Raw genomic sequence first — 27,519 nt, forward strand, 5'->3', positions numbered from 1 at the left:
GCCCATTTTGGGTTAAAGCTAAATGCGATTCTACGTCTACAATGAACCTGCTACATGTGACAACATGAGGATTTTAAAAAAGTTTCACTTTCGGAAGGACTGAAATGATTCAGTTACTTCTGTCTCAGCAGAACGTCTGCCTTCGTTAAGGTAGGCTAAAGATTAGATTTCTGTCAATACTTAAATATCGATGATGCAGCTTTGAGTTCAGTCACAGTTTGTTATTAGACGACCATAAGCATAACGCCTACATTAAAACTAAAAACTGACAGGAGTAATAAACCATTATACCCGTTAATATTCAGACTGTTTGTAACAGTGTAAAAGTGGTGTTGTTGAGAAGGTTTGTTATTGTATTTGTACACTTGATTTACCCCGACAGACAAATGAAACTATTGTACTGTTTCAGGTTCTTCAAGTTCCATCATGTTGCTTCATGTTCTGCTTCTCCTTCATGCATCAGGAGCTTCTTCATCCATCTCATGTTATGATGATGAGGGGAAACCTGTTGACTGGTTTGTATATTATTAAATGACATAGAAACACATAACATGCAACATCTTGAATCACAGTCATAGTCCACTGGGGCACTGGGGCACTTTGTCCATTCAGGATATATGTTTTATTCAGTTTTTTTTTTTTATATCATACCTGCCACAGTTTTAAGTCCTAGCACTGTATATCTCAAAGAGGATATCCTGTGGCATCAAAGATGATGGGTAGTTGACATGTCATGTCAAGCAGTGTCCAAGTTATGGTGATTTTGATCAAATAAATCCTTGGTGAGGATGATGAAAAAAAATAATGAAAAAAAATAATGTAAGTGCTCCAAAACTTTTGAATGGTTGTGTACTTCAACTAAAACTACTTTAAAAGCCATTGTTTTAATTTATTTCTATGATAGTTTCATTGACCTCATATTAATTAAACAACTTTTTAAAAATAACTATTTAAAGGAATAGCTCACAATTCATGTCATTAATTGCTCACCTTCATGTCGTTCCAAACCTGTAAGACTTTCGTTCATCTTTGGAACACAAATGAAGATCTTTTTGATGAAATCTGAGAGCTTTCTGTCCCTCCATTGACAGCTACGCAACTGAAGCTTCAAAAAGTTCATAAAGAGATTGTAAAACTAATCCATATGAATTGAGCGGTTTAGTTCACATTTTCTGAAGAGACCTGATCACTTTATATGATGAACAGATTGAATTTAGGCTTTTATTCACATCTAAACATCATGTAAATTAGATTTTTTCTAATTATTTTACTTATTAGTTAATACATAGATCTAGCTTATGTAAAATGTACTCATCCATGTGATTGGGTCATATTTTTCTCTTTTCTGTCTCTCCTTGCAGGTTTTACTTGTATAAACTCCCACACCTGCATCATTCCCCTGTGCAGGAGGGGCTGAAGTATCTTTTCATGGATGGAGAGAGTGAGGGATGGATGGATGGGAAGACTTTAGTTAACGACAGTCAAAGTGCTGTTGGTAGAACAGTAGGGCCTTTATATGAGGTACAACTCACCCTCCAATTATGCAATTATAATAGGACAACATGACTTTATCATAAAGTTGTTGGCTGCTAAAAAAAAAAATAGAAAAGAGAAATGTCCAGTTTTGCTTAAACCAACTTTTGTTTATCAGTCATTTTCTGGCTGATTTTCGAGAAGCTTACTCGGCTTATCTTGTTCTGTAGTCTGCACATTTTTCCCATTTTGCAGAAGTATTAAAACACTGCGTTGGCATTTACATTCCAAGTTTTAATTATAAATGTATTTAAAATCTATTTAGTTATACTACCACATTTAAAAGTGGCAGAAATCAGATATCTAATTAATTTATTCTCATAAGTGTTTTTGCTGTGTACACACATGCAAACAAACATGCACAAAAGTAGCTAAAACAGGTATTTATGGCTTTATGTGCACATAACTGTTTCAAAATAAAAGAGGAACTTATGCTTTATATCACATGCTCCTCACAAGGGCATGTTTATTATGAAGAAGCTTTGAGCTTTAACTTTTTCCAGGGCGGTGATGTTGGATACATCTTGTATAATGACCAGCCACCACAACAGAAGCCGTTTGAAGGTGCAAGCAGGATTTGTGGCCACACCAAAGGTGCAGTTTTACTGTTGTTAACTGCTATTTAAGGCACATAAACACACATTTAATTTGTGGATCATGTTAATATACACAATTTCTTTTGTTCCAGGGGTTGTTGTCTTTGATAAGCAGCAGGGCTTCTGGTTGGTCCACAGCACACCTCATTTCCCCCCTCCTAAATCAGCTGGCCAGTTTTCATACCCCAGTTCTGGCATAAGTAATGGACAGAACTTCATCTGTGTCACATATCCTTTTGAGCGCTTTCAGACCATAGGTACGCCTCCAATGCATTTAAAGTCCCTCCAAAGGGAGTTATTCTCTATATCAGTGTCACTGTTTCTGAACTCCCCGAAACGCCTCGATTGTAGTCTCGAGTTTTCTTCCGGGAACGAACATGTCACAATATAATTCTCACTCAAGGCATAGGCAAAAAAAAAAAAAAGAAAGAAAAAATGGCGAGTTGTTGTGTGTCGAAAGGGCCGTGGTAAATGGCATTTCCGAAACACATTTGAAGGTGTTGAGCTATCACAACACGCGTCTCCAGCTGACCAATCAGAACACATTGTGCTTTTCAGAAGGAGGGGCTTCATAGAGATAGGAACTAAATGGAGCGTTACTGACAGACTGGTAAGAGAGGTGCTGCAACAATGGAGAATATGTGAAAAAGAATGTGTATTTTGAACATGAAAGCAAGAAAACCAATTCTAGTATACCCCAAAAATGCAAAAGGCCATAATATGGCCTTTTTGTCAAAAATGTTGATGGTTTAAAATTAACTCTTTTATTTATTGTCCTAAAGTAATAAATATGTATGCCGTTTTTTTGCACATATTTTGCATTAAGTGTTTTAGTCTAAACACACATTAAAGGGACAGTCCACCCCAAAATAAACTCACCCTCATGTTGTTCCAAACCTGTATGACTTTATTTCTTCTGTGGAACATGAACGAAGATATTTTGAAGGATGTTGGTAAACAGTTTCGGTTGATTTCCATTGTATTTGTTTATTTGTCCATAAAATGGACGTCATTGGGAACTGAATCTTTTTACCAATATTCTTAAAAATAGAATATAATTTAATTTATCTTTGAATTATTTTTATTTTTGGGTGTACTTTAATGCCACAGTATATGACTGCATGTAGACTAGTATGATCTTAATGCATGTTTTACATTTTCAAATGCTTGTTTTAAAGAGTGTCTGATGTTAGAAACGCTGCGTGAAATTCTTCTCAAATAACCTTTTCATATGCAATTTCTGAAGACAAAACATTTATGGGATGCAGTTGCCATAGTGACTGTTAAAGAGTAATCCTTCAGACACAGTAACCATAGTGACAACACCTACTACTGTGCTGCTCTTTGTGTCCAATCAGTCTTGTGTTTGTAAATCACAGTATTATCACTTTCCGATAATAGTAATAAAGCAATAAGTTAGTGTTTCGCAATCCTGTTCCTGAAGGGACACCAACAGTACACATTTCAAACTATTCCTAAACATTAGCTTGTTTATTGGACACTCCGAGGCTTGAAATGGATGGGTCAGATAAGGAAGGTTGAGAAACTCAAAAATAAGCCAGTCAAGGCTGTACATTTCAGACATACACGCCGCGGCCTTAAGCGGCTTATTTCTTCTATAAAACAGGGAGCAATATTGTAATAGACACCAAAACATTTAAAAATATATATTATTATAAGCTTTGCTGTGGCCATTACCAGCCCACAGTTGGACTAATGAACTTTATTGGCAATAATAATTATATTAACGATATATATATGTGTGTGTGTGTGTGTGTGTGTGTGTGTGTGTGTGTGTGTGTGTATATATATACACACACACACATTATTGTTGTTATTTACTTTATTACTCTATGTGGATTGTCTTTGTGACAGTAATGTTATATATTTTCTTATAATGTTTCCTATTTTCTACAGGTGAGCAGTTAAAGATCAATCAGCCTCACATATATGACTGCAGCATCCCTGCTTCCCTGGCCGCTGCTGTTCCTGCTATGGCTCAGCTCTGTAAACACACACTGGGCCGATGGGACAACGCTTCCTCCCCCTCCCCATCCAATCGCAGTATATCACTCCTCTCATTGGCTGGAACGGAGTTCATTAGCTTTGCAAAAGGTGCATCATTTGCCAATGGTAAGACTCATTTTTAATACTGATGTAATGGTGTAAGTGACACTTTAATGCCACCCAGTCAAATGTGTAACGATCAAGAGTTAAACGTTTAGCTCTATTTGTTGAACAAATCTGTTCTGGTCATGTTGAGGATGTTTTCTTGCATCTGTTTGCAGTTTAAAAAAAAAAAGTAATTCAATGCAAATATGTACTAGATTAACATCTTAGGGCCAGATTTACTAACAGCTTGGAGCAGCGCAAACCCTCTTTTGGCGTTAAAAAAACACTGTCAGGATTTATTAAAGACACACAGTGAAAAATTTGCGCTGAAAAGGCCTGGACAGGGTTATTTTTGTGGCTGAACTTATCGCATATGCATGCATTTTTCCTTTTCAGATGCAACATTTATGGGAGGAGAGTGTTTAAATAAGTCATGCTAGGTGATTTACTAAGTCAATTTACTGGGATTTGAGCCATGATTTGACGGCCAAAAGAAGCATGTCTTAAACCAGATGTTAATTTGCACTGCTTTTGGTAGATCGCATTGGTCATTATGGAAATGATCTGCTGTGTCTTTCTTTAATTAGCTCGTCGTCAGTAGATCACGCTCAGAATTTCCCACTCCTGTTGGTTTTGCGCTCTCACACTAATTTGCCCTGTTTATTCAATCTGGCCCTTAGGCTGTTATGATGCATATTGCTGTTTTTCAGAACTTTGTTCCAATGAAATGCATGCAAGTTAAAAGAAGTTCAACTTGTAGACATGGCTTTTTGACTCATCTACACTGAATAAAAAAATTGTGTAGGATTTACTTTGAAAGCTATCAAGTTAAATTTAACAAGAAATGGCAAGTAACAGAAGTAGAACGACTGAAAGTGTAAAACATACTCCAGTAATCTATTTTACAGTGTATGCATTTTATTAAAAATAAGTAATTATTTCTTTTTCACTGTTTGATTGATAACCAGACCTGTATCACTCTTGGGTGGCACCTGCGCTACAGTCCGACCTGCTGGTTCAGTTCTGGCGTCGCTCCACAGGCCTCCTGCCCTCTGACTGCTCCGACAGCTGGAAAGTCCTCAACATAGATCTCATTTCCCCAGGCCAGAGCGTCACGTTCAAGGCCACAGAGGACCACTCGAAGTGGGCGGTCAGTAGCGGCAGCAGCCGCACTGGAAGTGGGACATCAGGCGGCTGGGTCTGCGTAGGAGACATCAACCGTGACGAGGCGGAGGAAAAGAGAGGTGGGGGAACGGTGTGCCGCCAAGATGCTGCGGTGTGGAAGGCCTATCGCTCGGCCGCCTTGCAGTGCGAGACCTGCGGTGGAGAAGTGCAGACATGCGAAAAAGCCGCACAGTATCTCTGATGCAGTTGAGCACAGCAGAAATCAGGGTATTGCAGAACGACTGCACGTGTAGGTGTCAATCAGGTATGATTATGAGGTCAAATGCTTTTTTTATTGCACGTAAAAGGACTGTAAATTTGATTAAATCCTCACATTTATATAATGTCTCATAGCTTCAGCTAAACCGGCTATAAATTGAATTTTAATGCGGTACAGTTTTATGTGTTTTTAAACTGTATATATAAATATTTGCATGGGCTATGATCAAATGTATTTGATCATAGAAGAAACATTGGGTATTAGATGGTGAAGTGTTTAATTAAAAGCATTAAAAGCATTCAGCATTAAAACTAAAATGCAAAAATAATATCTTCTGTTGTTACAAAAAATGGGTAGCCAAATCCCTAACTCTCACCATTGGTTGAGATGATGTTACATATTTCTGTTTGGTGCTTCTAGTGGCACAGAATTACGCACATCACCTCAGACCTCGAGAAGCCAGAGGTGCATTATGAGAATTTAATTAAGATGTGTCTAGTAGAGATGTTTTTTATCACTCAAATATTGTTGTTGTATTAAATTGAAGAAAATAAAAGCACCGTATGAGATTTTAACTACATTTTCACTGCTTTAGCTTTTCACAAATTATAATAAAATATTCTGTATAACTAATAAGGGGGAAATATTCAGTTTAACGAAGGGTGACCAGAGTACCCAGTAGTGAGTACAGAAAGAGGCCTGAACTAATAAATAAAACCAATTCCTGTGATGCAAAGCTGTATTTTCAGCATCATTACTCCAGTCTTCAGTGTCTCGTGATCCTTCAGAAATCATTCTAATATGCTGATTTGCTGCTCAAGAAACATTTCTTATTATTATTTTGATGTTGATAAGTTGTTCTGCTTAATATTTTTCATGGAAATGGTGAGATATTTTTATTCAGTTCAAAAGAACAGCATTTATTTTAAATGGAAATCTTATAATTGAGATATTAAAAATGTCTTTAATGTATTTGTTTAATCAATTTAATGAATACTTGCTGAATCAAAAGAATAAAAAAACCTAACTTTTGAATGGTACTGTGTTTGTATGTAGTATTATTAGTGCTGAAACCTATTGTAATCGTTAGGTTTTTCAAAGATCAGCATTCTGCTATAAAAAAAGTGATCAGGCGGACCAAACCGTAAGTCGCAGAGACTTGAAACTTTGAGGGATGGTACCAAATGGTACCAGATCCAAAACAGAGCTGGACCAGATCTGGCCCACATTTGGGCCAAATTGCCATAAAGGAATCCGGAGCTGGCCCAGTTCTGGTCCAAATGAGGAAAAATTATTTTTGCTATCTGGGGCAGTGCTCACCCCATCTACAACGACACGAGGCTCGTCCCAGTCGGCCTGATGGTGGCGCTACAGCGATCAAAAGTACGAAATCGCTCATAACTCTTAAACTGTTGGTAGGAATCCTTTGCTCATGGCGAACAAAACGCACATCTCTAATTTGATTGACTTTGATTTTTAAAAACCTACTTTTGTGAACTATTCATTCTTAAAAACTCAGAACTTCGCTAAATTAGGTGAGCACTTGTGAAATATGATTCTAAATAAGAATGCAAACCTTTATGGAGATCAGGCCATAGGTGATGCTATTACTGTTAAAAAGGTGTCAAATGCTATATTTCTATGCCAAATCACATGATATGGCTGAATTTCTTATTTATTTTTTGTGTCTGATTTATGTAGAACTTCACAAAATTATTCGAAAGAAGCATACAAACATGTATGGAAATCGGGCAATAGGTGCCGCTATAACAGGTAAAAAGATTTGACAAAACATGTATTGGCTGTAAATGGTATTTTCCATCTCTGATCTAGATGGTTACAGGCTTGCTAAATAAAAATCAATACCTTTTATGCGTTAAAGCGCTTGAACACTGTTAATCGCTGTGTGCAGTTATATTTATTATTTATTATAATAATAATATACAATATTATTGTCCTATTATTATTATTATTATTATTAATATATTTTATAACTGCAGATTATAAAAAAATGGAGCAGGAGACTTAGCAGGACATGGTTAATGTAAAGAAAATGGTATTACTGTAAAAAAAAAAAAGAATATAGTTGGTATAAAAATTTCTATTTGTGCTTGTTGTGAGAGCAGTCTCTGTAAAATCATTTTTTACAGTCCTTATCCAGTAATCATGAATGTGTTGATGAAACATGCAACATCTAGTTTATAACTGGTTTTCACATGTAAACGTAATGACATTTTGAATGCATAAATCAGATCTGAAAGCTGTCAGTTGTATCAAAATTAAAGTTTATTACAAGAATAGGAGGTATGTAGTGCATAAACGTGTCAGAATACAGATCTGACGGTACAGGACTGAAGCTGCAACATGCTTTTCACTGCGCAACACACCGGAACAACATTCACACAAGAGCACCTGATAATAAGGCACTTAACAAACAAGTGACCAAAAACAAAGGCTATGATTGGAAAGGAATACTAGCTTACGAATTACTCGCTGTTTACTTCCCACTGTTTTGCTGAAAGAGTATTTGAAACAGTTGCCATTTTTCCAGGATAAGCTCTCAAACAGGAGTATGCTACATTGCTGTCATCATCACATTGTACTGTGTTTAATTCAGCATCCACTTATCATCTTGTAAAATAAAAACTCTTTCATATACTGCACATTCTGGCAAATGTAGTAGGTATACAGAAGTGTACTATATGCAGCAATAGGAAGTATGGTAGTATGCTATTCCGAACATAACCAAAGGCTGAAAATAAAAGGAGACCCCTCTTCCTTACTGCGAGCTCTCGCATGCCTCCGTTCCCACAGAGACGTCAACAGCATACGAGTCAGAGAGCGCAAGGTTCATCAGGGTGCAAACAACAGTGGTGTTTTTTTTTCTATTCTTGATGATCGTAGCGTTATGCATTTATCGGTACAAAAATAATGTCACAGGCACAGCTTTGTTGCATTTTTTTAAAAAGAATCGATTTGGTTTCGTAGAACAGCCAGAACTGGAGACCTGCAGTGCAACACTCTATTGGCTCTGTCCCAAAACCTAGTGAGCTGCCTACGTAGGCTGTACTTCAAGGCATTATAGGTGCTCCCCACGCAATGCCAGTTTCACAATGTAGGCTGCGTGATTATGCCGACTTCCAAGGGTGCGTTTACACGACAACGATGTACTGAAACGGGAACGAATTCCTTCGCATTTTTTGCAGACGACAACGTTGTCAAAACGTTCCCCGTTCGAATGGATCCGCGAAAACGCTGTGTTCTTGGTGACATCACTTTGTAAAGAAACACTACGCATCTATAGACTGAATACGTAATACGCATGTGCATGATGTCACAGTTTTCACAAATCCACGTTTTTGTAGTTTACGTGTAGTTTAAAAAAAAATTGCACTTTGAAAAAGTTTTCACACCCCAAACCTTTTGCGGTTTTAGTTGAAACCGGTGTTGTGTAAACGGCCCCTAAGAACTTTTACACAAACTTTTTACTAGGTTTTAGAACAGAGCCTCGATATTACCATGACCATAATGAACTCTGTTAAAATATTTAAAGAGAAAGCACACAGTAAGCAACGACCAGTTTGCATACTTGGCGAGACCATTCGAGAGTGGCTGTGTTTTTTGCGACTCTTCTTCAGTAGCTTTTTGCCCACACAGAACAGCTCAGGGTTTGAAATGTTTAGACAGGTGTAAGTACCTTCTGTAAGTGTTTATTTTATTATGTTGGGATCTTTTATCTGCTTTCTCAGTTCATTAATAATGGATTTTCTTGATTAATATACGGTAACCAATGAGCTTTAGAGGTAGACGGGGGATGCTGGCATCAGCAAAAGGTACATGATTCTGTCTTGGAATTCAGTATGGATTTATGAAATGTAAGAATAGTGCAATGTTTAGCAGTAACTAATATTTTAGAGCCATTTCAACCAAGCTTTCACTAAAAAACAAGGAACTCCTGCACACTATCAGCACTTGCAAATGAGAATCAAAATTTGTGAGACCGTAACGTTGCCAATAAAATGTTGATACTCATTTGCAAGTACTGATAGTGTGCGGGAGTTCCTTGTTTTTTTGTAGATTTTTTGACCTACTTATTTGGTCTTTTTTTTTTACCATGCACCAATCACCTGCAGGTGTGCGATGGACGATGGTGTTTGCTAATTAACCAAGCTTTCACTCAAATTACTAATATTAGGACTTAAGAAAATTATTATATTACACAGTTACGTCACAGAGCGCTGAATGAAATATTTTGTGCCTTTTCTTTTGAAAGTACTTGGACATGAATATCCTGTTTTTCTGTTAAAATAGTGTCCGGACTAGTCTTCGGCCCTTGGCTTTGATTCGTGGGAAGGTTGCGCTGGTTTCGTTGCCAAGAGACGGAGACCCTGTTGGTGTATTTCCTCCTCTTCTCCTTAACAGGAAGTCCACGCTAGCTGAAGACATGGCATAGAAGACGTTTCCTGTGGGAGGTATTATTAGCTCTGTGGAGGAAGAAAAGAAAGACAAAGAAATACTTAAAATACTTATATTTATCAAATATAAATTTTGTTAAGATGTTGTTGTTTTTTTAAATAATGTGGATTAAATTATATATATATATATATATATATATATATATATATATATATACACACTACCATTCAAAAGTTTGGGGTCAGTAAGATAAAAAAAAAAAAGGTCTTATGCTCACAGAGGCTGCATTTATTTGATCAAAAGTACCATAAAAACAGTAATTTTGTGAAATTGTATTACAATTTAAAATAACTCTTTTCACATGACCCTGAACAGTGTCACATGATCCTTCAGAAATCATTCTAATATGCTGATTTGCTGCTCAAAAACATTTCTCATTATTATCATTATTACCCATTTGATCAATTCAATGTGTCCTTGTTGAATAAAAGTATAATTTATTTTTTTTAATTGTACTGACCCCAAACTTTTGAGCAATAGTGTACTGTATATTAATGTATATTTTATTTAAATATTTTATTTGATTGACAGCTGTCTGTTTTTTTTATTTTTTTTATCATAAGTCACTATGTCAAATTATTATGCCCAGAATAATGTTTTCCCCATTTTTATGATGTGATTCGAAAAAATAAACACCATCGTATGACATTTAAAAAAAAAATGTGACATCACCTTTACCCTCCGGCAGCAGTTGGATCAGCTCGTATTTAGAGGCTTCTTGGGCATTCTGGTTGTGCTTCTCTAATGCAGAACTGATTATAGTGGGTGTTTTATCATTGCTAGTGACCTGAGGCAGCACAGAAAAGAAAGTATACATTAGAACAAAGAGCGACAGCATCCATATTAAACAGGAGCTGACATGAAATGCAAAAGTTGGTCTGATGTAACACTGGATTGCTGCTGTGAAATACAGCAGTTTCAAAGCCCAAAAGTGTGGGAACACAGTTTTTTTACTTTCATTTTTTTTTTTTCACTTTCATTTGACTTTTGTTTGTTAAGACTACCAGAATGCTTCTATACAAGTTGCCGTCATGTAAATCCATCCGTATTCTGACGATTCTGATCTCAGGCCCCGCCTCTGTTTTGTTATTGGTGGGGTTGTTGCCACAGGAAACAGACCGCCGATGTGATTTGATAGCTGTAGTGGGTGTGGTCAGGACAGAGGGCGTGGCATCATTGGGCGGTGGTGACGAATCAACATCCAAACAGGAAACAGATGGGGATTTCACATGCTGAAATAGAGTTAATACAAATTATGACAATATTTTTTGGAATAGTTTACCTAAAAATTAAAAACTATATCATAATTTGCTCACCCTCATGTCATTCCAAATATAATATTTTGCTAAATTAAGTGTCTTTTTTCCATAAATTGGAAGACTACAGTAGATACAGTAGACCACAAGCTGTCAAACTAGATTTTGGCAAGGATTTGTGGGGGGTTACCAGGTGTTGCTAAGTCTTAAAATGCCCATATTATGCTTTTTCGGATATTACCTTTCATGCAGTGTGTAATATAGCTGTTTATGAATGTTGAAGATCAAAGTGCTTGATAAATGGAGTTACTGTCTCCTAAAAGAAAAAAAATGATTCTGAACTGCCGAAACGAGTCTTACTTCCTTCTCGAACCTACGTAGGTCTGTAGCAAATTTGCATAATGCCACCCTATGGTCTTCATTGGCTGCCTGCAAACTACGTCTACTATGACCCGTTCTCAAACACTGTAGCTGACCCTGAGGCCTTGAAGGGTTTGGTTCATGTTGTCGACATGTCGAGAAAACGATGTTTTCTGCACAGCGATAGCAAATCCACCATGCAAAGTATGAGGACTCGGGCTCCAATTGATATGGTAAAACCGACGTATTACTGTGTAACAAAAGCTGAGGAAGACTCCAGAGTTAAAATTCAGATATGGTAATAAAAGTTTAGTTTCCGAAATACGCTGTAAGCGGTCGACCATTCACAACAGACTGGGCCATCTGACCAATCAGAGCGGATAGGCTATCAGAAAGGAGGGGTTTGAGAGACCGAATCCTTCATTGAACCGTTTCAGGCACTGTGAGAATAGAGGTGATGCTGCAATGTATATATTGTTTTTTAACCTCGGATGCATGTAAACCTATTGTAGGAGACCTCAAAAACAAAATTAGGAACCATTTTAAATCAAAATAGGCAACAAGTGTCTTCATTTCATTTTCGTAAAATTACCAGAATGACTTTACCGGCAAATACACCAATATGCTGTTCACACGAGCAAAGGCGTTCTAGCTTTTTACCGTTAAGAGACCATTCACACATCAGCTCCAAAATACCGGTAAATTCTGTTATGTCAGTCATCAGAAATAATCTTTAAACATTGCGCCGTTGTTTTAATTTTCACGCATGAGGGGAAGCACTTTAGTTTCACTATCTGTTCAATGTGAACATTTTTTACTTAATTATTTTTATTTTTTTTTGCATTAAGGACAGTAGTGCGAAAGGGTCTGATGTCTATGGGTTATTATTTCATCTGTTTTGTTGCTGAATCTCATATGTGCTCAAACATATTCTTAAACATATTCTTTTATTCTCATGATGATGACAGATTTGTATTTTTAGGCGAACTATTTCTGATGTCAAAAGCTAGAATATTGGTCTTAAAAGGTGAGTTTGAGCTATAAAAAGGAGCCATATAAAAAATATTATTAGTTCTACACTACCAGTCAAAAAGTCAGACACACCTAAAGATTGTTTATCAATAATATTTTCCTCATTTTGGAATAAAAGAATAAAAGTCTAATGAAAGCTTGTTAGCTCATCAATTATGAAAAAAAAAAATTATAATAAAATTAAGGAAAAAAAGCTAAGCATAAGCCTTCAAATTAAAATGTATTTGGATCATGAGAAACACAAATTCAGTCAAATGTGTCCAACCTCTTGTCTAATAGTGTGAATTTTCACAACATTCATGTAAAGTGCACAGAATAAAAGGTTGTCATGGATCAATTCCCAAAAGCAATTTTAAAATGCTATAAAGAGCCTCTGTGGGCTCTCAAATAATAAAATATATCAAAGTTGCTGATAACACTTTGGAAGCCAGGCTTTTAAAGGCCCATTACTGCAAAGTAATCAAAATAAAGCTCTTTATTCGCCCTTACCTTGCAAAGCTTAGAGAGCAGGTGATTGACAGGAGATTGGATGTCAAATATGCCATCAGCATCCATTGTTGTATTTGCCACGGCTGAGAGAGCACTGTAACGGGAGAAAAGAACGATCTTGTCACAAACTGTATTCAGTCAGGGGAGGCCCTTTGCCACGTGCTGCTTATGACATTGATTCTTTCTGAACTGACTGTAACCTGGAGTATAAATACAAAACTCAAAATCAGCAGTAGCTTTGAAGTCACACGCTAACTGCAGACGATAAGTGTGTCTTTGTCCTGCTTTAAAACTTCATTTCGTTCGACTCGAGCAGCATCACGGTGCTTAAGAGCTCATGAAAGAAACGTCTGTGTGTGCATGTCAGGGACTGAGCTTGATCCTCAGAATAGCCTACAGGAAGATTGTCATGAATAGTTATAAAGAAAAAAAAGAAAGAAAGAAAAAAAAAGCCCAGGATTTATTTAGTAAAATAAGAAAAATGCATATCATACTACAGAACATAGTAGAGTTTTCTAAAAATGACCTAGAAATTTGTTGCATATATTTTCAGCAGAGAAAAAACAACAACGCTGAATACAAATAATAATATGCAGCTACCGTACACATAATTGTGTATAGAAAATTAAATTTTTCCCATTTCTTTGGCAACGTCAGTGTCCAAACAAACTATACTGTATTGTGATGCAAATGCATTTGTCATCTTAATATATATATTATATAGTATTAGTATTAGTATATAGTATTATTTTTTTATATATATATTTTATAATAAGAAAATGAAACCATTTAGTGGTTTTACCACAAAAAACCATGAAACCATTTTGTAACCAATTTTACAGCACTTTGGTCACATTTATTTTTTATTTTGAATGGAAAACACTAATTTTGGACTCTACAAATGCTGTGTGGTTGTTAATGTAGGACATTAGTTTACTGAACATGATGTTCTTACTCAGGATGCTGTGTGATGATCACTGTAGGGTTCGAGCCACGCCCAGGACTCGGCTCGCCCGGTACTTCAATCTGATTGGACAGCTTGTAGCTATTTAAAAAAAAAAACACATGGTCAACATCATATAGCCAAACAGTGTGTATCTGAGACCTTAAGCATAGAGTTACAGAAATATCACTGACCTTTCCTCTTCACGTAGAGAGGGTACGCTGTGATACCACTGAACAAACGTCTCATCCGTTCTGAAAATGCTGTTTTTACATGAGGACTGAAGGAGGCGAATTTGAGCAATGACTTCAAACTCCTAAAATCAAGAGAATGTGATGATAATACCTTTTTAACTTTTTTTAAAACCACAAATAAATGATAATCAAGTATATAATGTCCATAAACTCACCCTTCGTCTTTTATCAAAGTTAACGAAGCCGTTCTGCAAGAGAGTAAATGTTGGTTCACACATTATGACCTGCTTTGGCTTATGCACAGTTGACTGTTAGTTTTGTTTTGACACATCTCGATTCTACCAGATGACTTTTGACTAACATTGTGAAACCACTGCTATTTTTATACCTCACAGCTGGATGTGCTGCTGATGCTGTCTATTTTGTATTTTTCTGTTAATTGTGTTTCATGGCGAGCTGAGAACTATACATCACCTCCAATCTGTCTTTGACTGCAGTGTCCAGCATGGTGAGATCTTTGAGGAAGATACCCAGGTATGGCACAGTTCCCTGAGCACACGACTACAAAAGAAACACAGCATTCAGGAACGGATTTGTTTCAGTATACATCAAAGATTATAAATGGCACATAACACTGTGATAATATTAAAGCTGCAGTCTGTAGTTTTTCCTCTCTGTTCGCCACATGAAATTTCAGTTATTCGCGGAATTATCAACTTTACGTGGGTTGTGCTTCGGCATGGCACAGCACAGATGAATCCAATGTTTTGAGGAGAACGTGCGGCTGTCGGTCACCGCGCCGGTGTGGATACTGTCATTCGCAATCACAGATTCTACTTTTTGGAAGTATGACCAACATAAGAATTTTCACCGGAAAATGTCATCTGAACAAGTAATTGACATCCACTTTTGTTCTGACCAACTAAGGGAAAAAAAGCACTGCAGTAAATCTAACGATCGCTTATCATATCACGTCAAACCGTGCAAATGATACTTTGTTCACAAATTGTTAATGTTAACAACATCAGCACTGCGTGACTACATTTAATGCCCTTCCGATATTTATCCTTGTTTTCGCATGGGCCGGTTGCAGTCTCTTTTTTTCTGTAGCCACTCCGAAGTCCGAAGTCTTTTGCATTTTACAACGGGTGAATCTCCAGTTGTCACTGGTGATTGTCGTTTCAACCTTTCTGGATCCGCCATCAAATTGATACGTTTATTTATATCATGTGCTGTGAGAAAAGGCTATGAATCTCCACCTCCAACATCCTCAAACGCAACATAGCCTACTAGCCGAGACTCCTCCTTTATGTGTGCAGATGTGACGTAATGACGCAAAGACATGCTCGAATTTCCCGCAGAATTCCACCATTACCACTGGAATTAAAAACGTTTTTACAAGCTTACTGTTTTGAATTGAGTTGGGATCATTTTTAATGTGTCCAAAAAAGTTACGGACTGCAGCTTATAAGTATATTTGATTATGCAAAAGAGGAAGTGCGTGTGTGTGCTTTATTTAAGGATGCTTACCCCTGTAAATCTCCTGTTGTTCATTTTAGTGTCATGGTTTGCAAATTTGGAAGTCCCCTCCTGTAGAATGAAAATGAATGTCGTGCATGTTGTTACAGAGGAATAAATAATTCAATTCAACTCAGTTCGGTTCCTGTCTTTGCAAAATGTCTCTGTATGATGCATTTAAATCAGGCATGTTGTTGAATTACACAACAAGCACAGTGCATAAAAGACAACCTCACACTGAATCTGTGATTGCTCGTTCTTTTCATGTCATCAGTTCCTCCCTTCAGGCCATGCTAAATTGATGCCGTTCTCTACGGCGATGAAGCCCAGAACATCGATTGGCCTGATATTTTCCCATCAATGCATCGCCATGCTCTCTAATAACATTAGCGAAAACGCTGTTTGAATTGGCTGCTTTGTGTCGCGGTGTGACTAACCTCTTTGAGTAGCTCGCGGCTCTGGGAGTAGTTGTCTTTCTCTGAGAAGATGTCAGAAAGTTCCTCGTATCTCTTCACAGCTTCTCTGTCATCATAGAGCAACAGACTTTAGGTTTTTCTGTGCTGCTATTGTTAAAAAGTATGCAACATTCTCATATACCATGCATCATGTCTAGCGTTTCAATGCAAATGGGAATTATAACTGTAACCATGACTTTTACGGATTAAAGGAATATTCCAGATTAAATTCAACTAAAATGTTACCATAGAAAATCATTTGTAAAAACAAGCTAAAAATGTGTTTATTGTAACGCACTTACAATCCTATACAGCAACAAAACATTTTTTGACCATTTTTAATGTATTTCAAACATTTCAGAACATATTTTTGTATATATATTCAATAATATCCCTTTAATGCATCAGCAAGTAAACGCATACCTGTCTGTCTCATGCCAGGTCTTTCTCAGTCTGTGGATTGGGTTACTCTGCAGTGCTGATAGAATGGCGTACAGTGAGGAGAAGTTTTTCCTGGTTCTGCAGGCCTGTTTGGGAAACAAACCACAAGCATGCGAGTCATTTATCCTGGCTGATGACATCATCAGTGTCTGTGTCTGAGTTTACCGTTAAACTGCTCTTACTTCTGCAACACTGATCCATTTCTCCAGCAGTCTTGCTCTCTGTTGGCTCTTCAGACCCGTGTTCCACAAGGACGAGGCTGTGACGGCATTAGTTAAGCGATTAAACTGCTTGATAGTGGCTCTGACCGACCAGCACGCTCCTTCCTGGCCCTTCTTATCTCTCTGAGACCATAGAGACCCCAGACAGTGATAGGGCACCAGCTTTAGAAACAGATCCTTAAGGAAAAAACAAAAGGATTTCACTTAAGGATATTACAGACAGGTGCAAAGCCCTCAAAAAGTGTGGAAAGCTGTGGAACATTTTACTTGAAGCAATTATTTCTAGTGTCAAACTAATCACTGGTCTTTTCCACAGATTGTAAAGGTAACGTTTGTGAGTGGTCAGACTCACTGTCTCAATCCTGGTCAGCTGTTCTGCGATCACACTGGATGGAAACCCCAGGATGCTGGTGGCATCAAACTCCGAGGGATCAGGAGGAGATGTCACGCCTTTGGTAGGATCTGTAGAAGATCAATACAGTATGAAATGAATATGACAAAGTGGACAATAAGAACTGCTGTGTCTGTCTAACCAGCAGTCAGAGTTCAACAGAAATGCTTGCTTAGAGGCAAATGTGCTTCTAAAAAAAAAAACAGAAAAAAAAGTTTGGGTCAGAAAGATTTTTTTATTTATTTAGAAATGAATGCTTTTATTCAGCAAAGATGCATTAAATTGGTCAAAAGTGACTGTACAGACTTTTATGCCACAAAAGATTTATATTTCAAATAAATACTATTCTTTTGAACTTTCGATTTAACAAAGATTCCTGCAAAAAATCAAAGTTTCCACAAAAATAACTGTTTTCTACATTAATAATAATAAGAAATGTTTCTTAAGCAGCAAATCAGCATATTAGAATGATTTCTGAAGGATCATGTGACACTGAAGACTGGAGTAATGATGCTGAAAATACAGCTTTGCATCACAGACATTAAATATATTAGAATATCAATTTTAAATTGAAATAATGTTTCAAAATATTACAGTTTTTACTGTATTATTAATCAAATAAATGCAGCCTTGGTTGGCATGAGAACACATTAATCTTACCAACCCAAACCTTTGCCAACTGTTTTAAGCTTACAAAATTCATTGTTTAAAACTGCAACTGCAATGTTTTAAAAAGCCAGTGAAGAATATTATAATGAGTTTGACTATAGAAATTTCCATGACTTTTTATGGTTGTATACATTTCCATGACTTTTCACTAACAATTGTAAAATTCCAAGGTTTTCCATGAGCATTTGAACCCTTAATATAAAAATTATAGTTTGACATTCAAATTATTATTCAAATGAAGTCAATCAAATCTAAGAATTGCATACTAAGGAAAAGCTCATTATTGACGTCATTTTTCCCCCTCATTTCAAAACTCAAGAACTTCATGTTGTGATTCATTCCTGCCACCAAAATGAAAATATGAGGTACGAAATCCATGTTCTTGTGACAGGTTGCAACAGGTGGTTTTACCGTGAGACTGACAAGCTTGTGATGCTGCAAGTGACACAATAACCTGCACTGTCTGTCACAGACGCACAAACAAACGGTGAAGGACCGCCTTTGTCAAAGAGCCAAATATCCTGACCTGAGAGTGAGCCAGACAGCAGTGTTTTCTCTCTCAGCTCCTCGGTGATCCTCAGCAGTCGGCCCCTGATTGCCGCCCCGGAGGAGTCTTCTGGAAGAAGGGGGCCGATCCGCTGCAGGCAGGAGGGATCGCTCAGAGAGCGGAAGTCCTCGGGATAGTCACTCAGCCAAGTGCTGAACACCGTACACACCGCCCTGAACACAGCAAATGCCCATAAATACTGTAACTTTACTATCACAATACAGTCATAACCGGCTATCATTCATTTCTGTTTATAGCTTGATGTGTTCAGTAGTACATACTTGTTGAACATTTGACGAGTGTTACTTTTGTTCTCACCAGGAGGATTTCCCAACCTAGAAAATAGTTCATATGAAAATTAAGGGTTAATGTACAGTCAGTTATTACTGAAAATAATTGGTATATTAATATTATTGCAAATTGTGTGATATTGTACAACAGCATTTCCAGAAAAGTTGGACAATTTTGTAAAATGCAATCAAATCAAGAAATTTCTAAATCAAAATTTGTTAATATTTACAAAATACATTCAAGTTGGTCATTGAAAACACGAAAACTTTCGTCAGCAAATAAAGTTTCAAGAGAATGGACAAATCACAGATAATTGATTTTATTGCATTTTAAAAATTGTCCCAACTTTCTAGAAATGGGGTTGTACATAAGGTTGGGTGATATTGCTCAACAATCTCAAAATGTTTTAGTATGTTGATGATAGTTGATGTGTGCGTGTGTGTAATATTAGTCGTTGTTGAGATTCAAAATGTTTAATGCAATAAGAAAACATTAAGAAGGCACTAAATGAACACAAAGGATTATATTTGATGATTTTCTTTTATCCATTTTTTTTTTTACCAGTATAACAATATTCAGAATTATACTTTTAGAAAAACGTTGAAAACATTGTGATACATAAAAATGCTGTAAAGGGACATTTTTGAGGGATCAATCATTCAAATGAATCAGTTAATTTATTAAAAATTCAATGCTATATGTTATGTCTTGTAAGACATACAGTAAGGCCCGGTTTCACAGACACGGCTTAGATTAAGCCAGGATTAGGCCTTAGTTCAATTAGGGCATTTAAGTAGCTTTTATAAACATGCCTTTAAAAAAAAAATACTGGTGTGCATCTTGAGACAATCAATGGCACTGACATATTTTAAGATATGCCAGTGCAAGTTGCTTTCAGTTAAAACTTCTCAAACATGCATTTTAGTCTATATATTTTAGGGTATATGTTTATGTTTGCACTATGCTGTTCAGAGACACTGTGTCTCGTTTCTTCCCCATTCGCATGACAAGACATGACTAATGCTGCAAGACATTACAAAACAAGAAAGGATCACACAACTGATCTTAGTTTTGTTTACTGTATATGTTTCTGAATTTAATATCACCAATTGTCATTGCAAATGTATCATCAGTATTTGATATATGAAAGACAATGACTTAATTACTATTTCTCTGACTATACAGGTGCTTTACCTGTCAATCAGGATGTCCAGCACTCTCTGGGTGGAGGTGAAGGTGCGATAGGTGGAGAAGAAGATGGAGATGAAGGAGGAGTCGCCCATGGAGAAGGAATGAAGGAGATGGAGGACCAGCTTTTCCTCTGTCCCTGCTTTGACGTGCTGAGAACGGGACGCTGTGGACTGGGAAGAGAGGGGTGAAGACGTCAGGACAGAACTTCTGGGTGACACAGCATTGAGCCTCACTCAGGAAGATGGGACTTACCTGTGGGACGGTGGGGGAATCGCGCCCTTGTTTCACCACCACAGTGTAGATGATACCGTCTTCCTTCATTTCAGACACAGTGGACTGAACCAGAGAGAGATCAGAGTAAGTAAGCAGTCATTTTCCTGATATTTTTATCCAAAGTGACTTCCAGTACACTTATCCACTTCACTGATCAATCACAATTTGTTTTGTTTTTGCTTGCCATTTTAATCTGCAATAAGTTACTGTAATACCAAATGCTAATATCCTGGTGTGGAAAAAAAACTATTTAAATGAATACACAGACATACACAGACATACAATTGCACAGACATACCACTACCAGTCAGAAGTTTGGGATTGGTAAATTTTTTTAATGTTTTTGAAAGAAGTTTCTTATATTATTATTGTAAAATATTATTAGTTTAAATTAGCTGTTTTCTATTTGAATATATTTTGAAATGTAATTTATTCCTGTGATGCAAAGCTGAATTTTCAGCATCATTACTCCAGTCTTCAGTGTCACATGACTCTTCAGAAATGCTGATTTGCTGCTTAAGAAACATGTCTTATCATTCTCAATGTTGAAAACAGTTGTATTGCTTCATAATGTTGTGGAAACCATGATTCTTCAATAAATAGAACATTCACAAGAACAGCATTTTTAAATAGATTTTTTTTTACTGTCACTTTTGATCAATTTAATGCATCTTTGCTAAATAAAAGTATTATTTTTTTTATATTTTTTATATCTTAGGCTACATTCTGACTGAGTGCTATGCTATGCGCCATCTTGTTATTGTTCTCTTGCGCATGCGGGTCAGCAGGTCTGTGATCAATTCACACTTGAATCTGATATTGGCCAAATTTGTATTTTTTTTAAACAATGTGAACAGCCGACCAAAAAAATTAAATAAATCAGATCTGAACAATAAATCAGAATTGAGCTCTAAGGCTGCAAGGGCCCTATCTTGCACCCAGCGCAATTGACTTTGTACACCGACGCATGTATCATTCCTATTTTGCACCCGCGCAAAGCGGACTTTTCCCTCCACAGATGCACGTCGGTTAACTAAGAAATACACTTGCGCTCCCCGGGGCGGTTCAGCGCAAAGAGGAGGCGTGTTCCGGCGCAAACGTTCCCTCATGCTATTTTACAGGTTTAGAAAACAATTGCGCCACTGACCGAAAAAAAACAGTTTAAAGTCAGTGGCGTGTTGCGCATGTCATTCATATGCTATTTTAAGGGCGCATGCTTGGCCTTAATCAATGTAGCGTGTGCACAACGCGCATACACTTTGATTCTCTCATCTACACACAGACGCAGCAGTTATTTTTTGCAAATCATACATTATTACGATAGATAGATAGATAGATAGATAGATAGATAGATAGATAGATAGATAGATAGATAGATAGATAGATAGATAGATAGATAGACATTTTATTATAAAAGCATACATCTAGCTTACACATTTACCCAAATTATCATACGCCTGTTTAACAGAAGTTAATTTGGGTGTGTTTCTCCATCCCCAACGTCCCTGACGGGAACGTCGGTCTCCTCGGCCTTGAACCGCTCCTGTCGTGCGCCTGGCAAATCCGCCGTTATAATAGGAATCCGCTTTAGAACAAGCGCGCCTGCTCTTAAAGGGAATGTGAGATGTCGCTCTGATTGGTTTATTTCACGTTACGCCCAAACCACACCTATGAATAATGAAGCTACTTCAGACCAACCCCTTTTAGATTTGCGCCAGGCGCAAGAGTCATTTATCCCGCCGGGAAAATAGCAACAGCGCCAAGACCCGCCCACAAAGTTACTTGCGCTTTTTCAGATCGTTAAAATAGGGCCCCAAGTCTTACTGACCCCAAACTTTATAATGGTAGTGAAACAGCTCAAATGAAATATTTTACTCACCATTTTTCAAAAATGTTTATGTTTTGTTTGCAATATGCATCAGAGGGTAAAGTGAACATACTGTGGGCAGTCCTTAGGCATACTAGCTGAGGCTGAGACTATACCTTCATTGGATTTTCATTCTTTCAACTACTACACCACATACACAACGCATTAAGAGAATTACGTTTTGCTGTAGCTGACACAGACTGTTAAAAAATATATATATTCTCACCAGGTCCAGTGGACAGTACCATGTGGTCTTCATTGGGGATGGATCCCCCTAATAGAACACAAACAGAAAATGTAAGTGCATCATAGATTTTGAATTTAAACACTGTTTAGACTGGAAATGCAAACATGTATCAAAATTAATTATTGAGATTAAACAATCACATAAATTACAAGTATGAAAACTGATTGTTTTCCAACAGGTTTCCAGAGCACTCCCCACATCTCCCATTGGTTGGACAAACAGATTGTCCCACCCCAAACTCACACCATTGGTTGAGCTGGTCAGGATGCACACAACCTCATCTCGAAATGGCTAAATATCAGCCCAGTTATTCAGCTGTGCTATTAGCTATAGCCGAAAATCCACTTTCTGTTCTTACAATGGCTGCATTTAAAGCAAGGATTTAAAGCAAGGTAAGCATGAATGGCCAATGTGTCTGGTTTGACATTTAAACCCTAAATGCTCTAATGCACCACATTTACATGTTATCTCCAATAAAAACTTAATGTAGGAGTGAATCTCTTCATGCAGACTTCTGCCTCAACATGCAGCCCTTAAACTGACGTGTGTATTCGAATGCTTTTGATTAAGTCAACTCATCTGACCGAGATTTTCCGACATGAAAAATGCATGAGGCAACGGCCAAAAACAAACCCAGTGACAAGGTTATGAGTAAGTGTCTGAGACGTCCACATGCTTTGCAGGAGACTGACACACATTGATAACTTTCTAAGATCAATGTTCAATTTGAATACATATTTAAGATCTTTACTAAAAAAAAAACCTGCTATTTTACCTGTGCATTAAATGCTAAATTGTTTCAAAGCACACAAGATACTTAAAGAAAAGCCATGACCCTATAAGCAAGCCAAACATTCAAACATTACCACCGTTCCAGTTCTCTTGCTCAAAATCATTCAGTGTTGTGTGTGCCACAAATTGAAAAACAACACAAGGAAACATGCTACCTTCAACACAGCAAGTCCAGACAGGCAGAAATTTGCCAACTTCCTTGAAATCTTTAGAGTTTGCCGAAAAACTGCATTTCCTTCAGGCCTTTTCATCTGTTCGATTTAATCTGTTTTTCTAGCTTCTGTTCTTAGATTGGTGTTGATTTCATTCGGTGAGATTCTTAGTCAATCTGTCTTCCCCGCTCCAATCTCACTCTCTCTGTTATGGAGCCGTTCAAACACACCTGAGCTTGTCGCTAGGCCAACCCCCTCTACACACACACGTCACAAGGGCACTCCTGTTACAGACTCGCACCACAATATCTCTCTTCCTCCTCCATTCATTCAAGGGTGAATCACAAAACCTCTTAAGTCAGAAAAACAGAACTTAAGTCTATTATAGGACCATTAATATTTTTTGCATTATTATTTTTTTTGTTGACATTATATAATATTGTTTATTTTATGGAATGCAAATATATGCAGATATTTTACATAATGTTGACACTTTTTTCTTCCATACAGTGAAAGTGTAAAAAGGAGCATAAAAAAAGGAGCTTAAAGCACAACAATATTCCATGTAAATCATGCACTATACTGTGTATGTATATGTATATGTATATGTATATGTATATGTATAGTGTGTGTATATATATACACACAATCATGAAAATAATGTGAATACAAAAAGAGTCTTCCTTTTCTTTATGCACATAAGTAATACAAGTCCTTATTTTGATTTTGTGGAAAAATAATTATAATTATTTAAAAAAAAATCTATAAAAAAAATGTAGGCCCTATATGATATGAAAAAATATAATACATTAATGTCCTTTTGTCGTGCAAAAAAAAAAAAAAATCTAAATTATCCTAAAAATAGGTTTTCTTTTCTTTCTGCAAATATGAGTACTTATTTTGATTTTGGGGGGAAATATGACTGATAGGTCTCATGCTGTTCGTTAAACATGTAGACAAATGCTTGATAAACCTGTTTGGCGAAGTTAAAGCAATGAATGAAGCCGGAGGAAATAAATACACACGACTGTATTGCTTCAGATTTCAAGAATGGTAACCTTTGTGTCTACTGCTGTATGTAAAACAGCCATCGTTCTACGCCTGATCTTAAAAGAGATCTTCTTTAAAAAGCAGTGCGTGACATGACAAATGCCTGCTAATAAAACACGAGGCAACACCTGTTTATCTAAAAGGGATACTCGGCCAAAAGCACATATTGACATAAAGAGGGTGACATGCTGTGCAGGTGTAAGGGCTTTGGTTACACTTTATGCAGTCCTGAGGGCGATGTGCATCGACCACGCTCATTACAACCCATTTTCTATATATTATAATGTTGTTTATATGTAATGAAACAGATGAGGTCCATGTTTCAGCTGACGCTGTGAGCCACTGCCACAGGTCAACCACAGACATAAAGTTATATTAGTCTAAACTGAACTGAAACTTGGCTGAAACAAATCCCTTGAGATCACCTCAATCTAGGTTTTTTTCTTTTTTTTGCAATTGTTGTGTATGGGTGTTTGATTAAAAAGGTGAAAGATCCATCTCATTCCAAAAATGTTTTAATATAGTTTGTAGTTATATGTAGTTTATTTAATATAGTTAATTTTAAATTATCTGAAGAACCCATGAAAAGCTCTCTGCCACAATGTTAATGGTGTTATGTGTGGTTGTCAGGGTGTTCCTATGCAATTGCTAGGGTTTTATGAGTGGTTTTTATTGTTGCTGTGCAGTTTCTATGTGTTGCTCTGAAGTTTGTAGGATAGCAACACCTTGGAAACCATCCAGAACATATAGAAATCTGCTAAAATTCACTCAGAATCTGGGCGGTTGCTAAGGCATTGCTATGCAGTTTCTGAGGTTTTTAAGTAGTTGTAGTGTGTTGCTATGGAGTTGCTAGAGTGCTCTGTGTTGTTTCTAGCATGTTGCTACTGGTGGTTGCCAAGATGCTGCTTTGCAATTTGTAGCATAGCAACACCCTGGCGACTGCCCAGAATGTCTAGCAATCTTCAAAGCAGCATGCTAGAAAACCATTCAGAATCTGGGTGGTTGCCAAGGCATTGCTATGCAGTTTCTAGGGTGTTTTAAATAGTTTTAGTGTGTTGCTATGCAGGTGCAGGTGTTCTGAGTGGTGTCTAGCATGTTGCTATGGATTCTGGGTTGTTGCCAAGGCATTGCTGTGCAGTTTCTAAGGTGTTTTAGACAGTTCTAGTGTGTTTTAAGAAATTTGAACACTAACATTTTGTTACTAGGATGTTGTTGTTTTTTTGTAAACATATCTTAACTTTCTGATAGTGCTGTCAAATCGATTAATCGTTAATAATTGCATCTAACATAAAAGTCTCTGTGTGTGTATGTGTATATATATATATATGTATTTTGTGTATATGTGTGTGTGTGTATATATTAGTGCTGTCAAATCGATTAATCGCATCTAACAAAAGTTTGTGTACACACACACACACACACACACACACACACATATATATATGTGTGTGTGTGTGTGTGTGTACATATATATATATATATATATATATGTATATATATATATATATATGTGTGTATATATGTGTGTGTGTGTGTGTGTGTATATATATATATATATATAATATATGTGTGTACGTGTATATATATATATATGTATATATATTTCTGTGTATTATATATATATATACTAGTTTCTGTGTAGAAGCATAATTTTATTTATCATTCACGTTTGTAGCACAAATGGAACGAGCTGCATGTCAATTTATTTTACAGTCGTTTACAATGATAGTATTTTGCTGTAATATATTTCTGATCATTTGTTGAAAACAAAATCATAGTATATGGGAATTTGCGGGGTGTTTCCTTATGCTAATTAGCAACAACTTGCACGCGCTTTCAATTACAAAGACGTGAGAACACAGGTGTGAACAATTGTGTTGTTTAAGAATGTCATGAATCCGACGTAGACTTTTCTTAGGAATTTTATTACGTGCAAAGTTAAGAAAATTCTTAGGAAGCTGTTGGTGAATGAGGCCCAATGATAATAGTGATACTTGCCTTTACATTTTGTGGATAATTAGGTTGGTGTATTTGCTTTGTTATACTGAGTCCTTTGATATATGCAAAACAAGGTTCAAAACTTCTTCATTTCGATACCATTTACCAATCCTCTCTGAGTCAGGTTTGGCATTAACCTCGTCAGCTCATTAACACACACACTTTTACAGTAGCTGTTAATATAATGTTGTGAAATCCACACTCACTCTTAGGTACGTTTGGAAACTTTGTGTTTCGCCTTTAGGTTAAACCGGCTTTGAGTTTCCATGTCTTTTCTCGGGCAGCAGGAAGTGCATAATAACTGGACAAACACAGGAAACAGGACATGCTGTCATGTCGTGCTGCCCTTCCTCCCCCCACACACTCTTACTCTCCCCGTCAAACGCTTTTAGTCTCTGTATTCACAAGCGTTAGCCTCAGGGGAGGGTGAACAAGAAAACCTCTATAGAATTTCCCAAGACAATATCAGCTGCTCTGTGTTTACTATCCTCTCTGCTCCTCAGTAGGGGAGATTGGGCCAATTGTAACAGAAGGCAATAGTAAACAAACACTTTTTTTTTTAGTAACAAACAGGTCAGCGTTCATACTGCAGCAGGATACGGTTGTCAATACTGTATTTGAGTCCTTAATACGGTTAATTTTGGGGTGAACTATCCCTTTAAAGACTTTCGCTTTAAAAACATATTATTCCTGACTGACAACAGTGAGGGAAAAAATGAATGAATATTAATTAGAATAGCAATCAGGGCCATCCTTAGGACAGGTATATTCGGAGTAGTCTGTGAGTTATGAATGCAAATGCCCTTTTTCTCCCCTGCTAATGCGACTATACCTCCCAGACGTTAAAAACCTTATAAGTCTCTGCCGGCTGCATTCTCACTGAAACGCATCGTAAATACATCACAAGGGAGCCATTTACAGAGACCTATTGTTTCTGCCTCCTTTATGAATACCTCGTCTCGCTCTCTCTTTTATCTCTCCTCTTCTTGTGTTCTCATCTATTACTGAATCGACCAACTTTTCCTCTTTCTCTGCTAATGG

General features: G+C 37.0%; 2 protein-coding genes and 1 long non-coding RNA gene across 6 annotated transcripts in view; 2 read left to right on the forward strand and 1 right to left on the reverse strand.

The window, feature by feature from the left end:
* Positions 1–10,076, forward strand: dnase2 (deoxyribonuclease II, lysosomal). 2 transcript variants are annotated; one of them, XR_014625011.1, is made up of 8 exons: positions 1–150; positions 410–515; positions 1,362–1,521; positions 2,037–2,127; positions 2,222–2,386; positions 4,047–4,262; positions 5,210–5,670; positions 9,937–10,076. XR_014625011.1 is itself a non-coding variant. In XM_084385295.1 (7 exons), exons 2-7 carry the CDS (start codon positions 427–429, stop codon positions 5,605–5,607), a joined length of 1,119 nt encoding a protein of 372 aa, XP_084241421.1. In that variant the 5' UTR covers positions 1–150; positions 410–426; the 3' UTR covers positions 5,608–6,665. The 2 variants fall into 2 exon arrangements, 1 of the variants encoding a protein (XP_084241421.1); XM_084385295.1 differs by lacking the exon at positions 9,937–10,076 and having other exon boundaries at positions 5,210–6,665.
* The window catches only part of rgl2 (ral guanine nucleotide dissociation stimulator-like 2), a 26,138-nt gene continuing 6,512 nt past the window's right edge, over positions 7,894–27,519 (reverse strand). For both annotated transcript variants that reach the window (XM_084385288.1, XM_084385289.1), the window contains exons 3-20: positions 22,466–22,513; positions 20,352–20,435; positions 20,103–20,269; positions 18,899–18,952; positions 18,597–18,790; positions 17,363–17,472; positions 16,972–17,187; positions 16,772–16,875; positions 16,331–16,415; positions 15,906–15,965; positions 14,850–14,936; positions 14,591–14,623; positions 14,376–14,497; positions 14,194–14,283; positions 13,239–13,332; positions 11,106–11,333; positions 10,774–10,888; positions 7,894–10,109 (exon numbers count right to left, since the gene is read on the reverse strand). In XM_084385288.1, the coding sequence (XP_084241414.1) occupies positions 9,928–10,109; positions 10,774–10,888; positions 11,106–11,333; positions 13,239–13,332; positions 14,194–14,283; positions 14,376–14,497; positions 14,591–14,623; positions 14,850–14,936; positions 15,906–15,965; positions 16,331–16,415; positions 16,772–16,875; positions 16,972–17,187; positions 17,363–17,472; positions 18,597–18,790; positions 18,899–18,952; positions 20,103–20,269; positions 20,352–20,435; positions 22,466–22,513 (2,073 nt within the window). In that variant the 3' untranslated portion in view covers positions 7,894–9,927. The remainder of the gene's footprint in view (positions 10,110–10,773; positions 10,889–11,105; positions 11,334–13,238; positions 13,333–14,193; positions 14,284–14,375; positions 14,498–14,590; positions 14,624–14,849; positions 14,937–15,905; positions 15,966–16,330; positions 16,416–16,771; positions 16,876–16,971; positions 17,188–17,362; positions 17,473–18,596; positions 18,791–18,898; positions 18,953–20,102; positions 20,270–20,351; positions 20,436–22,465; positions 22,514–27,519) is intronic.
* Positions 14,772–23,137, forward strand: LOC311275943. Of its 2 annotated transcripts, XR_014625012.1 has the most exons (6): positions 14,772–14,909; positions 17,327–17,465; positions 20,094–20,456; positions 22,469–22,536; positions 22,665–22,878; positions 22,977–23,137. It is a non-coding gene; the product is annotated as an uncharacterized lncRNA (long non-coding RNA). The 2 variants fall into 2 exon arrangements; XR_014625013.1 differs by lacking the exons at positions 14,772–14,909; positions 22,977–23,137 and adding an exon at positions 17,108–17,233.

This window comes from Rutilus rutilus (assembly GCF_951802725.1).
Source record: "Rutilus rutilus genome assembly, chromosome: 17".
NCBI classification, from domain to species: Eukaryota; Metazoa; Chordata; class Actinopteri; order Cypriniformes; family Leuciscidae; genus Rutilus; species Rutilus rutilus.

Bases quoted from the DNA above. Each gene is read 5' to 3' on its own strand.
- dnase2 (XM_084385295.1), top strand. From the start codon at position 427: ATGTTGCTTCATGTTCTGCTTCTCCTTCATGCATCAGGAGCTTCTTCA. The intron at 2,387-4,046 runs GTACGCCTCCAA...TATTTTCTACAG, and splicing joins TGAGCGCTTTCAGACCATAG to GTGAGCAGTTAAAGATCAAT. The intron at 4,263-5,209 runs GTAAGACTCATT...ATTGATAACCAG, and splicing joins AGGTGCATCATTTGCCAATG to ACCTGTATCACTCTTGGGTG.